Genomic DNA, 15951 nt, shown 5'->3' with positions numbered 1-15951 from the left:
CAAATTCTGTCCACCAAACAAGGTGAGATTCCAAATTCTGTCCACCAAACAAGGTGAGATTCCAAATTCTGTCCACCAAACAAGGTGAGATTCCAAATTCTGTCCACCAAACAAGGTGAGATTCCAAATTCTGTCCATCAAACAAGGTGAGATTCCAAATTCTGTCCACCAAACAAGGTGAGATTCCAAATTCTGTCCACCAAACAAGGTGAGATTCCAAATTCTGTCCACCAAACAAGGTGAGATTCCAAATTCTGTCCACCAAACAAGGTGAGATTCCAAATTCTGTCCATCAAACAAGGTGAGATTCCAAATTCTGTCCACCAAACAAGGTGAGATTCTAAATTCTGTCCATCAAACAAGGTGAGATTCTAAATTCTGTCCACCAAACAAGGTGAGATTCCAAATTCTGTCCACCAAACAAGGTGAGATTCCAAATTCTGTCCACCAAACAAGGTGAGATTCCAAATTCTGTCCACCAAACAAGGTGAGATTCCAAATTCTGTCCACCAAACAAGGTGAGATTCCAAATTCTGTCCACCAAACAAGGTGAGATTCCAAATTCTGTCCACCAAACAAGGTGAGATTCCAAATTCTGTCCATCAAACAAGGTGAGATTCTAAATTCTGTCCATCAAACAAGGTGAGATTCTAAATTCTGTCCACCAAACAAGGTGAGATTCCAAATTCTGTCCACCAAACAAGGTGAGATTCCAAATTCTGTCCACCAAACAAGGTGAGATTCCAAATTCTGTCCACCAAACAAGGTGAGATTCCAAATTCTATCCATCAAACAAGGTGAGATTCCAAATTCTGTCCACCAAACAAGGTGAGATTCTAAATTCTGTCCATCAAACAAGGTGAGATTCTAAATTCTGTCCACCAAACAAGGTGAGATTCCAAATTCTGTCCACCAAACAAGGTGAGATTCCAAATTCTGTCCACCAAACAAGGTGAGATTCTAAATTCTGTCCACCAAACAAGGTGAGATTCCAAATTCTGTCCACCAAACAAGGTGAGATTCCAAATTCTGTCCACCAAACAAGGTGAGATTCCAAATTCTATCCATCAAACAAGGTGAGATTCCAAATTCTGTCCACCAAACAAGGTGAGATTCCAAATTCTGTCCACCAAACAAGGTGAGATTCCAAATTCTGTCCACCAAACAAGGTGAGATTCTAAATTCTGTCCACCAAACAAGGTGAGATTCCAAATTCTGTCCACCAAACAAGGTGAGATTCCAAATTCTGTCCACCAAACAAGGTGAGATTCCAAATTCTGTCCATCAAACAAGGTGAGATTCCAAATTCTGTCCACCAAACAAGGTGAGATTCCAAATTCTGTCCACCAAACAAGGTGAGATTCCAAATTCTGTCCACCAAACAAGGTAAGATTCCAAATTCTATCCATCAAACAATGTGATATTCCAAATTCTGGCCACAAAACAAGGCGAGCTTCCAAATTCTGTCCACCAAACAAGGTGAGATTCCAAATTCTGTCTATCAAACAAGGTGAGATTCTAAATTCTGTCCATCAAACAAGGTGAGATTCTAAATTCTGCCCACCAAACAAGGTGAGATTCCAAATTCTGTCCATCAAACAAGGTGAGATTCCAAATTCTGTCCACCAAACAAGGTGAGATTCCAAATTCTGTCCACCAAACAAGGTGAGATTCCAAATTCTATCCACCAAACAAGGTGAGATTCCAAATTCTATCCACCAAACAAGATGAGATTCCAAATTCTGTCCATCAAACAAGGTGAGATTCTAAATTCTGTCCATCAAACAAGGTGAGATTCCAAATTCTGTCCATCAAACAAGGTGAGATTCTAAATTCTGTCCATCAAACAAGGTGAGATTCTAAATTCTGTCCACCAAACAAGGTGAGATTCCAAATTCTGTCCACCAAACAAGGTGAGATTCCAAATTCTGTCCACCAAACAAGGTGAGATTCCAAATTCTATCCATCAAACAAGGTGAGATTCCAAATTCTGTCCACCAAACAAGGTGAGATTCTAAATTCTGTCCACCAAACAAGGTGAGATTCCAAATTCTGTCCACCAAACAAGGTGAGATTCCAAATTCTGTCCATCAAACAAGGTGAGATTCTAAATTCTGTCCATCAAACAAGGTGAGATTCCAAATTCTGTCCACCAAACAAGGTGAGATTCTAAATTCTGTCCACCAAACAAGGTGAGATTCCAAATTCTGTCCACCAAACAAGGTAAGATTCCAAATTCTATCCATCAAACAATGTGATATTCCAAATTCTGGCCACAAAACAAGGCGAGCTTCCAAATTCTGTCCACCAAACAAGGTGAGATTCCAAATTCTGTCTATCAAACAAGGTGAGATTCTAAATTCTGTCCATCAAACAAGGTGAGATTCTAAATTCTGCCCACCAAACAAGGTGAGATTCCAAATTCTGTCCATCAAACAAGGTGAGATTCCAAATTCTGTCCACCAAACAAGGTGAGATTCCAAATTCTGTCCACCTAACAAGGTGAGATTCCAAATTCTATCCACCAAACAAGGTGAGATTCCAAATTCTATCCACCAAACAAGATGAGATTCCAAATTCTGTCCATCAAACAAGGTGAGATTCTAAATTCTGTCCATCAAACAAGGTGAGATTCCAAATTCTGTCCATCAAACAAGGTGAGATTCTAAATTCTGTCCATCAAACAAGGTGAGATTCTAAATTCTGTCCACCAAACAAGGTGAGATTCCAAATTCTGTCCACCAAACAAGGTGAGATTCCAAATTCTGTCCACCAAACAAGGTGAGATTCCAAATTCTATCCATCAAACAAGGTGAGATTCCAAATTCTGTCCACCAAACAAGGTGAGATTCTAAATTCTGTCCACCAAACAAGGTGAGATTCCAAATTCTGTCCACCAAACAAGGTGAGATTCCAAATTCTGTCCATCAAACAAGGTGAGATTCTAAATTCTGTCCATCAAACAAGGTGAGATTCCAAATTCTGTCCACCAAACAAGGTGAGATTCTAAATTCTGTCCACCAAACAAGGTGAGATTCCAAATTCTGTCCACCAAACAAGGTAAGATTCCAAATTCTATCCATCAAACAATGTGATATTCCAAATTCTGGCCACAAAACAAGGCGAGCTTCCAAATTCTGTCCACCAAACAAGGTGAGATTCCAAATTCTGTCTATCAAACAAGGTGAGATTCTAAATTCTGTCCATCAAACAAGGTGAGATTCTAAATTCTGCCCACCAAACAAGGTGAGATTCCAAATTCTGTCCATCAAACAAGGTGAGATTCCAAATTCTGTCCACCAAACAAGGTGAGATTCTAAATTCTGTCCATCAAACAAGGTGAGATTCTAAATTCTGTCCACCAAACAAGGTGAGATTCCAAATTCTGTCCACCAAACAAGGTGAGATTCCAAATTCTGTCCACCAAACAAGGTGAGATTCTAAATTCTGTCCACCAAACAAGGTGAGATTCCAAATTCTGTCCACCAAACAAGGTGAGATTCCAAATTCTGTCCACCAAACAAGGTGAGATTCCAAATTCTATCCATCAAACAAGGTGAGATTCCAAATTCTGTCCACCAAACAAGGTGAGATTCTAAATTCTGTCCATCAAACAAGGTGAGATTCTAAATTCTGTCCACCAAACAAGGTGAGATTCCAAATTCTGTCCACCAAACAAGGTGAGATTCCAAATTCTGTCCACCAAACAAGGTGAGATTCCAAATTCTGTCCACCAAACAAGGTGAGATTCCAAATTCTGTCCACCAAACAAGGTGAGATTCCAAATTCTGTCCACCAAACAAGGTGAGATTCCAAATTCTGTCCACCAAACAAGGTGAGATTCCAAATTCTGTCCACCAAACAAGGTGAGATTCCAAATTCTGTCCACCAAACAAGGTGAGATTCCAAATTCTATCCATCAAACAATGTGATATTCCAAATTCTGGCCACAAAACAAGGCGAGCTTCCAAATTCTGTCTATCAAACAAGGTGAGATTATAAATTCTGTCCATCAAACAAGGTGAGATTCCAAATTCTGTCCACCAAACAAGGTGAGATTCCAAATTCTGTCCACCAAACAAGGTGAGATTCCAAATTCTGTCCACCAAACAAGGTGAGATTCCAAATTCTGTCCACCAAACAAGGTGAGATTCCAAATTCTGTCCACCAAACAAGGTGAGATTCCAAATTCTGTCCATCAAACAAGGTGAGATTCCAAATTCTGTCCACCAAACAAGGTGAGATTCCAAATTCTATCCATCAAACAAGGTAAGATTCCAAATTCTATCCATCAAACAATGTGATATTCCAAATTCTGGCCACAAAACAAGGCGAGCTTCCAAATTCTGTCTATCAAACAAGGTGAGATTCTAAATTCTGTCCATCAAACAAGGTGAGATTCTAAATTCTGCCCACCAAACAAGGTGAGATTCCAAATTCTGTCCACCAAACAAGGTGAGATTCCAAATTCTGTCCACCAAACAAGGTGAGATTCCAAATTCTGTCCACCAAACAAGGTGAGATTCCAAATTCTATCCATCAAACAAGGTGAGATTCCAAATTCTGTCCACCAAACAAGGTGAGATTCCAAATTCTATCCACCAAACAAGGTGAGATTCCAAATTCTATCCATCAAACAAGATGAGATTCCAAATTCTGTCCACCAAACAAGATGAGATTCCAAATTCTGTCCATCAAACAAGGTGAGATTCCAAATTCTGTCCACCAAACAAGGTGAGATTCCAAATTCTGTCCACCTCACAAGGTGAGATTCCAAATTCTATCCACCAAACAAGATGAGATTCCAAATTCTGTCCACCAAACAAGGTGAGATTCTAAATTCTGTCCATCAAACAAGGTGAGATTCCAAATTCTGTCCATCAAACAAGGTGAGATTCTAAATTCTGTCCATCAAACAAGGTGAGATTCCAAATTCTGTCCATCAAACAAGGTGAGATTCTAAATTCTGTCCATCAAACAAGGTGAGATTCTAAATTCTGTCCACCAAACAAGGTGAGATTCCAAATTCTGTCCACCAAACAAGGTGAGATTCCAAATTCTGTCCACCAAACAAGGTGAGATTCCAAATTCTATCCATCAAACAAGGTGAGATTCCAAATTCTGTCCACCAAACAAGGTGAGATTCTAAATTCTGTCCATCAAACAAGGTGAGATTCTAAATTCTGTCCACCAAACAAGGTGAGATTCCAAATTCTGTCCACCAAACAAGGTGAGATTCCAAATTCTGTCCACCAAACAAGGTGAGATTCTAAATTCTGTCCACCAAACAAGGTGAGATTCCAAATTCTGTCCACCAAACAAGGTGAGATTCCAAATTCTGTCCACCAAACAAGGTGAGATTCCAAATTCTATCCATCAAACAAGGTGAGATTCCAAATTCTGTCCACCAAACAAGGTGAGATTCCAAATTCTGTCCACCAAACAAGGTGAGATTCCAAATTCTGTCCACCAAACAAGGTGAGATTCTAAATTCTGTCCACCAAACAAGGTGAGATTCCAAATTCTGTCCACCAAACAAGGTGAGATTCCAAATTCTGTCCACCAAACAAGGTGAGATTCTAAATTCTGTCCATCAAACAAGGTGAGATTCCAAATTCTGTCCACCAAACAAGGTGAGATTCCAAATTCTGTCCACCAAACAAGGTGAGATTCCAAATTCTGTCCACCAAACAAGGTAAGATTCCAAATTCTATCCATCAAACAATGTGATATTCCAAATTCTGGCCACAAAACAAGGCGAGCTTCCAAATTCTGTCCACCAAACAAGGTGAGATTCCAAATTCTGTCTATCAAACAAGGTGAGATTCTAAATTCTGTCCATCAAACAAGGTGAGATTCTAAATTCTGCCCACCAAACAAGGTGAGATTCCAAATTCTGTCCATCAAACAAGGTGAGATTCCAAATTCTGTCCACCAAACAAGGTGAGATTCCAAATTCTGTCCACCTAACAAGGTGAGATTCCAAATTCTATCCACCAAACAAGGTGAGATTCCAAATTCTATCCACCAAACAAGATGAGATTCCAAATTCTGTCCATCAAACAAGGTGAGATTCTAAATTCTGTCCATCAAACAAGGTGAGATTCCAAATTCTGTCCATCAAACAAGGTGAGATTCTAAATTCTGTCCATCAAACAAGGTGAGATTCTAAATTCTGTCCACCAAACAAGGTGAGATTCCAAATTCTGTCCACCAAACAAGGTGAGATTCCAAATTCTGTCCACCAAACAAGGTGAGATTCCAAATTCTATCCATCAAACAAGGTGAGATTCCAAATTCTGTCCACCAAACAAGGTGAGATTCTAAATTCTGTCCACCAAACAAGGTGAGATTCCAAATTCTGTCCACCAAACAAGGTGAGATTCCAAATTCTGTCCATCAAACAAGGTGAGATTCTAAATTCTGTCCATCAAACAAGGTGAGATTCCAAATTCTGTCCACCAAACAAGGTGAGATTCTAAATTCTGTCCACCAAACAAGGTGAGATTCCAAATTCTGTCCACCAAACAAGGTAAGATTCCAAATTCTATCCATCAAACAATGTGATATTCCAAATTCTGGCCACAAAACAAGGCGAGCTTCCAAATTCTGTCCACCAAACAAGGTGAGATTCCAAATTCTGTCTATCAAACAAGGTGAGATTCTAAATTCTGTCCATCAAACAAGGTGAGATTCTAAATTCTGCCCACCAAACAAGGTGAGATTCCAAATTCTGTCCATCAAACAAGGTGAGATTCCAAATTCTGTCCACCAAACAAGGTGAGATTCCAAATTCTGTCCACCTAACAAGGTGAGATTCCAAATTCTATCCACCAAACAAGGTGAGATTCCAAATTCTATCCACCAAACAAGATGAGATTCCAAATTCTGTCCATCAAACAAGGTGAGATTCTAAATTCTGTCCATCAAACAAGGTGAGATTCCAAATTCTGTCCATCAAACAAGGTGAGATTCTAAATTCTGTCCATCAAACAAGGTGAGATTCTAAATTCTGTCCACCAAACAAGGTGAGATTCCAAATTCTGTCCACCAAACAAGGTGAGATTCCAAATTCTGTCCACCAAACAAGGTGAGATTCCAAATTCTATCCATCAAACAAGGTGAGATTCCAAATTCTGTCCACCAAACAAGGTGAGATTCTAAATTCTGTCCACCAAACAAGGTGAGATTCCAAATTCTGTCCACCAAACAAGGTGAGATTCCAAATTCTGTCCATCAAACAAGGTGAGATTCTAAATTCTGTCCATCAAACAAGGTGAGATTCCAAATTCTGTCCACCAAACAAGGTGAGATTCTAAATTCTGTCCACCAAACAAGGTGAGATTCCAAATTCTGTCCACCAAACAAGGTAAGATTCCAAATTCTATCCATCAAACAATGTGATATTCCAAATTCTGGCCACAAAACAAGGCGAGCTTCCAAATTCTGTCCACCAAACAAGGTGAGATTCCAAATTCTGTCTATCAAACAAGGTGAGATTCTAAATTCTGTCCATCAAACAAGGTGAGATTCTAAATTCTGCCCACCAAACAAGGTGAGATTCCAAATTCTGTCCATCAAACAAGGTGAGATTCCAAATTCTGTCCACCAAACAAGGTGAGATTCTAAATTCTGTCCATCAAACAAGGTGAGATTCTAAATTCTGTCCACCAAACAAGGTGAGATTCCAAATTCTGTCCACCAAACAAGGTGAGATTCCAAATTCTGTCCACCAAACAAGGTGAGATTCTAAATTCTGTCCACCAAACAAGGTGAGATTCCAAATTCTGTCCACCAAACAAGGTGAGATTCCAAATTCTGTCCACCAAACAAGGTGAGATTCCAAATTCTGTCCACCAAACAAGGTGAGATTCCAAATTCTATCCATCAAACAAGGTGAGATTCCAAATTCTGTCCACCAAACAAGGTGAGATTCTAAATTCTGTCCATCAAACAAGGTGAGATTCTAAATTCTGTCCACCAAACAAGGTGAGATTCCAAATTCTGTCCACCAAACAAGGTGAGATTCCAAATTCTGTCCACCAAACAAGGTGAGATTCCAAATTCTGTCCACCAAACAAGGTGAGATTCCAAATTCTGTCCACCAAACAAGGTGAGATTCCAAATTCTGTCCACCAAACAAGGTGAGATTCCAAATTCTGTCCACCAAACAAGGTGAGATTCCAAATTCTGTCCACCAAACAAGGTGAGATTCCAAATTCTATCCATCAAACAATGTGATATTCCAAATTCTGGCCACAAAACAAGGCGAGCTTCCAAATTCTGTCGATCAAACAAGGTGAGATTCCAAATTCTGTCCATCAAACAAGGTGAGATTCCAAATTCTGTCCACCAAACAAGGTGAGATTCCAAATTCTGTCCACCAAACAAGGTGAGATTCCAAATTCTGTCCACCAAACAAGGTGAGATTCCAAATTCTGTCCACCAAACAAGGTGAGATTCCAAATTCTGTCCACCAAACAAGGTGAGATTCCAAATTCTGTCCACCAAACAAGGTGAGATTCCAAATTCTGTCCATCAAACAAGGTGAGATTCCAAATTCTGTCCACCAAACAAGGTGAGATTCCAAATTCTGTCCATCAAACAAGGTAAGATTCCAAATTCTATCCATCAAACAATGTGATATTCCAAATTCTGGCCACAAAACAAGGCGAGCTTCCAAATTCTGTCTATCAAACAAGGTGAGATTCTAAATTCTGTCCATCAAACAAGGTGAGATTCTAAATTCTGCCCACCAAACAAGGTGAGATTCCAAATTCTATCCACCAAACAAGGTGAGATTCCAAATTCTATCCACCAAACAAGATGAGATTCCAAATTCTATCCACCAAACAAGATGAGATTCCAAATTCTGTCCATCAAACAAGGTGAGATTCCAAATTCTGTCCACCAAACAAGGTGAGATTCCAAATTCTGTCCACCTCACAAGGTGAGATTCCAAATTCTATCCACCAAACAAGATGAGATTCCAAATTCTGTCCACCAAACAAGATGAGATTCCAAATTCTGTCCATCAAACAAGGTGAGATTCCAAATTCTGTCCACCAAACAAGGTGAGATTCCAAATTCTGTCCACCTCACAAGGTGAGATTCCAAATTCTATCCACCAAACAAGATGAGATTCCAAATTCTGTCCACCAAACAAGGTGAGATTCTAAATTCTGTCCATCAAACAAGGTGAGATTCCAAATTCTGTCCACCAAACAAGGTGAGATTCTAAATTCTGTCCATCAAACAAGGTGAGATTCCAAATTCTGTCCACCAAACAAGGTGAGATTCCAAATTCTGTCCACCTAACAAGGTGAGATTCCAAATTCTATCCACCAAACAAGATGAGATTCCAAATTCTGTCCACCAAACAAGGTGAGATTCTAAATTCTGTCCATCAAACAAGGTGAGATTCTAAATTCTGTCCACCAAACAAGGTGAGATTCCAAATTCTGTCCACCAAACAAGGTGAGATTCCAAATTCTGTCCACCAAACAAGGTGAGATTCCAAATTCTGTCCACCAAACAAGGTGAGATTCCAAATTCTGTCCACCAAACAAGGTGAGATTCCAAATTCTGTCCACCAAACAAGGTGAGATTCCAAATTCTGTCCACCAAACAAGGTGAGATTCCAAATTCTGTCCACCAAACAAGGTGAGATTCCAAATTCTGTCCACCAAACAAGGTGAGATTCCAAATTCTGTCCATCAAACAAGGTAAGATTCCAAATTCTATCCATCAAACAAGGTAAGATTCCAAATTCTATCCATCAAACAATGTGATATTCCAAATTCTGGCCACAAAACAAGGCGAGCTTCCAAATTCTGTCTATCAAACAAGGTGAGATTCTAAATTCAGTCCATCAAACAAGGTGAGATTCTAAATTCTGCCCACCAAACAAGGTGAGATTCCAAATTCTGTCCACCTAACAAGGTGAGATTCCAAATTCTATCCACCAAACAAGGTGAGATTCCAAATTCTATCCACCAAACAAGATGAGATTCCAAATTCTATCCACCAAACAAGATGAGATTCCAAATTCTGTCCATCAAACAAGGTGAGATTCCAAATTCTGTCCACCAAACAAGGTGAGATTCCAAATTCTGTCCACCTAACAAGGTGAGATTCCAAATTCTATCCACCAAACAAGATGAGATTCCAAATTCTATCCACCAAACAAGATGAGATTCCAAATTCTGTCCATCAAACAAGGTGAGATTCTAAATTCTGTCCATCAAACAAGGTGAGATTCCAAATTCTGTCCATCAAACAAGGTGAGATTCTAAATTCTGTCCATCAAACAAGGTGAGATTCTAAATTCTGTCCACCAAACAAGGTGAGATTCCAAATTCTGTCCACCAAACAAGGTGAGATTCCAAATTCTGTCCACCAAACAAGGTGAGATTCCAAATTCTATCCATCAAACAAGGTGAGATTCCAAATTCTGTCCACCAAACAAGGTGAGATTCTAAATTCTGTCCATCAAACAAGGTGAGATTCTAAATTCTGTCCACCAAACAAGGTGAGATTCCAAATTCTGTCCACCAAACAAGGTGAGATTCCAAATTCTGTCCACCAAACAAGGTGAGATTCTAAATTCTGTCCACCAAACAAGGTGAGATTCCAAATTCTGTCCACCAAACAAGGTGAGATTCCAAATTCTGTCCACCAAACAAGGTGAGATTCCAAATTCTATCCATCAAACAAGGTGAGATTCCAAATTCTGTCCACCAAACAAGGTGAGATTCCAAATTCTGTCCACCAAACAAGGTGAGATTCCAAATTCTGTCCACCAAACAAGGTGAGATTCTAAATTCTGTCCACCAAACAAGGTGAGATTCCAAATTCTGTCCACCAAACAAGGTGAGATTCCAAATTCTGTCCACCAAACAAGGTGAGATTCTAAATTCTGTCCATCAAACAAGGTGAGATTCCAAATTCTGTCCACCAAACAAGGTGAGATTCCAAATTCTGTCCACCAAACAAGGTGAGATTCCAAATTCTGTCCACCAAACAAGGTAAGATTCCAAATTCTATCCATCAAACAATGTGATATTCCAAATTCTGGCCACAAAACAAGGCGAGCTTCCAAATTCTGTCCACCAAACAAGGTGAGATTCCAAATTCTGTCTATCAAACAAGGTGAGATTCTAAATTCTGTCCATCAAACAAGGTGAGATTCTAAATTCTGCCCACCAAACAAGGTGAGATTCCAAATTCTGTCCATCAAACAAGGTGAGATTCCAAATTCTGTCCACCAAACAAGGTGAGATTCCAAATTCTGTCCACCTAACAAGGTGAGATTCCAAATTCTATCCACCAAACAAGGTGAGATTCCAAATTCTATCCACCAAACAAGATGAGATTCCAAATTCTGTCCATCAAACAAGGTGAGATTCTAAATTCTGTCCATCAAACAAGGTGAGATTCCAAATTCTGTCCATCAAACAAGGTGAGATTCTAAATTCTGTCCATCAAACAAGGTGAGATTCTAAATTCTGTCCACCAAACAAGGTGAGATTCCAAATTCTGTCCACCAAACAAGGTGAGATTCCAAATTCTGTCCACCAAACAAGGTGAGATTCCAAATTCTATCCATCAAACAAGGTGAGATTCCAAATTCTGTCCACCAAACAAGGTGAGATTCTAAATTCTGTCCACCAAACAAGGTGAGATTCCAAATTCTGTCCACCAAACAAGGTGAGATTCCAAATTCTGTCCATCAAACAAGGTGAGATTCTAAATTCTGTCCATCAAACAAGGTGAGATTCCAAATTCTGTCCACCAAACAAGGTGAGATTCTAAATTCTGTCCACCAAACAAGGTGAGATTCCAAATTCTGTCCACCAAACAAGGTAAGATTCCAAATTCTATCCATCAAACAATGTGATATTCCAAATTCTGGCCACAAAACAAGGCGAGCTTCCAAATTCTGTCCACCAAACAAGGTGAGATTCCAAATTCTGTCTATCAAACAAGGTGAGATTCTAAATTCTGTCCATCAAACAAGGTGAGATTCTAAATTCTGCCCACCAAACAAGGTGAGATTCCAAATTCTGTCCATCAAACAAGGTGAGATTCCAAATTCTGTCCACCAAACAAGGTGAGATTCCAAATTCTGTCCACCTAACAAGGTGAGATTCCAAATTCTATCCACCAAACAAGGTGAGATTCCAAATTCTATCCACCAAACAAGATGAGATTCCAAATTCTGTCCATCAAACAAGGTGAGATTCTAAATTCTGTCCATCAAACAAGGTGAGATTCCAAATTCTGTCCATCAAACAAGGTGAGATTCTAAATTCTGTCCATCAAACAAGGTGAGATTCTAAATTCTGTCCACCAAACAAGGTGAGATTCCAAATTCTGTCCACCAAACAAGGTGAGATTCCAAATTCTGTCCACCAAACAAGGTGAGATTCCAAATTCTATCCATCAAACAAGGTGAGATTCCAAATTCTGTCCACCAAACAAGGTGAGATTCTAAATTCTGTCCACCAAACAAGGTGAGATTCCAAATTCTGTCCACCAAACAAGGTGAGATTCCAAATTCTGTCCATCAAACAAGGTGAGATTCTAAATTCTGTTCATCAAACAAGGTGAGATTCCAAATTCTGTCCACCAAACAAGGTGAGATTCTAAATTCTGTCCACCAAACAAGGTGAGATTCCAAATTCTGTCCACCAAACAAGGTAAGATTCCAAATTCTATCCATCAAACAATGTGATATTCCAAATTCTGGCCACAAAACAAGGCGAGCTTCCAAATTCTGTCCACCAAACAAGGTGAGATTCCAAATTCTGTCTATCAAACAAGGTGAGATTCTAAATTCTGTCCATCAAACAAGGTGAGATTCTAAATTCTGCCCACCAAACAAGGTGAGATTCCAAATTCTGTCCATCAAACAAGGTGAGATTCCAAATTCTGTCCACCAAACAAGGTGAGATTCTAAATTCTGTCCATCAAACAAGGTGAGATTCTAAATTCTGTCCACCAAACAAGGTGAGATTCCAAATTCTGTCCACCAAACAAGGTGAGATTCCAAATTCTGTCCACCAAACAAGGTGAGATTCTAAATTCTGTCCACCAAACAAGGTGAGATTCCAAATTCTGTCCACCAAACAAGGTGAGATTCCAAATTCTGTCCACCAAACAAGGTGAGATTCCAAATTCTATCCATCAAACAAGGTGAGATTCCAAATTCTGTCCACCAAACAAGGTGAGATTCTAAATTCTGTCCATCAAACAAGGTGAGATTCTAAATTCTGTCCACCAAACAAGGTGAGATTCCAAATTCTGTCCACCAAACAAGGTGAGATTCCAAATTCTGTCCACCAAACAAGGTGAGATTCCAAATTCTGTCCACCAAACAAGGTGAGATTCCAAATTCTGTCCACCAAACAAGGTGAGATTCCAAATTCTGTCCACCAAACAAGGTGAGATTCCAAATTCTGTCCACCAAACAAGGTGAGATTCCAAATTCTGTCCACCAAACAAGGTGAGATTCCAAATTCTATCCATCAAACAATGTGATATTCCAAATTCTGGCCACAAAACAAGGCGAGCTTCCAAATTCTGTCTATCAAACAAGGTGAGATTCTAAATTCTGTCCACCAAGCAAGGTGAGATTCCAAATTCTGTCCACCAAACAAGGTGAGATTCCAAATTCTGTCCACCAAACAAGGTGAGATTCCAAATTCTGTCCACCAAACAAGGTGAGATTCCAAATTCTGTCCACCAAACAAGGTGAGATTCCAAATTCTGTCCACCAAACAAGGTGAGATTCCAAATTCTGTCCATCAAACAAGGTGAGATTCCAAATTCTGTCCACCAAACAAGGTGAGATTCCAAATTCTGTCCATCAAACAAGGTAAGATTCCAAATTCTATCCATCAAACAATGTGATATTCCAAATTCTGGCCACAAAACAAGGCGAGCTTCCAAATTCTGTCTATCAAACAAGGTGAGATTCTAAATTCTGTCCATCAAACAAGGTGAGATTCTAAATTCTGCCCACCAAACAAGGTGAGATTCCAAATTCTATCCACCAAACAAGGTGAGATTCCAAATTCTATCCACCAAACAAGATGAGATTCCAAATTCTATCCACCAAACAAGATGAGATTCCAAATTCTGTCCATCAAACAAGGTGAGATTCCAAATTCTGTCCACCAAACAAGGTGAGATTCCAAATTCTGTCCACCTCACAAGGTGAGATTCCAAATTCTATCCACCAAACAAGATGAGATTCCAAATTCTGTCCACCAAACAAGATGAGATTCCAAATTCTGTCCATCAAACAAGGTGAGATTCCAAATTCTGTCCACCAAACAAGGTGAGATTCCAAATTCTGTCCACCAAACAAGGTGAGATTCCAAATTCTGTCCACCTAACAAGGTGAGATTCCAAATTCTATCCACCAAACAAGATGAGATTCCAAATTCTATCCACCAAACAAGGTGAGATTCTAAATTCTGTCCATCAAACAAGGTGAGATTCTAAATTCTGTCCACCAAACAAGGTGAGATTCCAAATTCTGTCTGATATTCTTACCGATTTACAAGCTGCTTGGTAATACAGTACAAGTAAATAACCCACCTGCCTTGTTGTACAACAATCAAACCCATGTACCAGACATGACAAATCTCATGTAAAGTCCGTTTCCACCTCGTGACACACAAACGGTGAAAAAAAAAAAAAAAAAAGAGTTAAAATCGAGGATATAAAACGGTAATTTGGTTGTTGGAGATCAATCCCCTTCACAGTGACAACAAACGCTCATTCGAGAGTCACGTGTGAGTTTGGTGGACGATGCTGCAAACGTTTCGATGATGGGAAGAAAACGGAGAAAATGGAAAGTGTTCCGAGTCCCCCGAGGGTTGTGTGTGTAACAAGCTGCACCGACACTCACCGCGCTCCAGAAGATGAGCTCGTTGGTTTCTTGGTTGTCCACCAATGTCCACAGCTTGATGAGGAATGGAGACACCACCCCACCACGGCCGTCCATGACCCTAAGTCGGGATCAAGTACGTGGAACCCTGAGGGTCGACTCGGCATACAAGCTTCCGGTGTCGCAAACAAAATTTCGCCGATTTCTCTGGACGTTTCATCCGATAACGGCAAAACACATTAAATCGAACGAATGCTATTTAAAAATTAATAATCCTCCTGAAGGACTGACAGAAGTTTCCCCGTCGTCCTGCATCTCGGACTGAAAGCGCGACTGACGCCAACAACACCGCCGTGGCCGTTACTGAGGAGATATTGCCCTCCGAATCTTCTTCTTCTTCTTCTTCTTCTTTTAATTTTGGATTTCATGGCATTTTCAGAGCAGCGAGGCTCTATATACGCCACGTTTCTAAACACTTCGGCTGCAGAACCTGACAACACTCACAGAGCCCTGTTGGGTGAAACCTTATCCGATGTAAATAGGGAGTTTAGAACACAATGTCTGAGTCTGGGCCTGTACAGGATTGCCTGCTCTCTTCTGGAGACTCGAGGAAACGAGACTGAGGACGGATTCAACCAAAAGGGGCACCTATATTATTTTTAGCACCATCTCCCTTTGGTGGAGGTCTTCCACTGAAATTGCCATTTTTTTTGTTGTTGACATGACTCCTAATTAGATTGGAGAGTTCTGACAGACCCCTACAGAAGGATTGGGATTTCAAAACCTGAATCGAGTGCATGTTTGGCTGCCTGGTCACAAGGCCTCATTGCCTCCAATGCCCGCACGAGTAGGGATCCAGCACAGTACAGGTGGACGACCGTGCTCTCCAATTAGCCGTGTTAATAAAGTCAAGGACCTCCAGACTGCAGAGTCTGGGTGAAGGACCTAGATCCTACAAGTCTGGACGGAGGTCGTACCGACATCCAGACCGGAGGGTCCACAACGCCTTCACACCAGAGAGCGAATCAGAAAATATATCTGCACTGATGGGG

The 15951-nt window shown here is 40.1% G+C and overlaps 1 protein-coding gene across 2 annotated transcripts in view; it reads right to left on the bottom strand.

Moving 5' to 3' along the window:
* Positions 1-15136, bottom strand: part of LOC147022352 (heat shock factor protein 1-like) — a 45550-nt gene extending 30414 nt beyond the window's left edge. For both annotated transcript variants that reach the window (XM_085893162.1, XM_085893163.1), the window contains exon 1: positions 14921-15136. In XM_085893162.1, coding sequence (XP_085749288.1) covers positions 14921-15016 — 96 coding nt within the window. In that variant the 5' untranslated portion in view covers positions 15017-15136. The remainder of the gene's footprint in view (positions 1-14920) is intronic.
* Positions 15137-15951: the final 815 nt, after the last annotated feature.

Source organism: Eptatretus burgeri, chromosome 8, assembly GCF_056783735.1.
Source record: "Eptatretus burgeri isolate ZD-2024b chromosome 8, Ebu_testis_v1, whole genome shotgun sequence".
NCBI classification, from domain to species: domain Eukaryota; kingdom Metazoa; phylum Chordata; class Myxini; order Myxiniformes; family Myxinidae; genus Eptatretus; species Eptatretus burgeri.
Note: the sequence above shows the minus strand (reverse complement) of the source record. Positions and strands in the feature narration are given on the sequence as shown.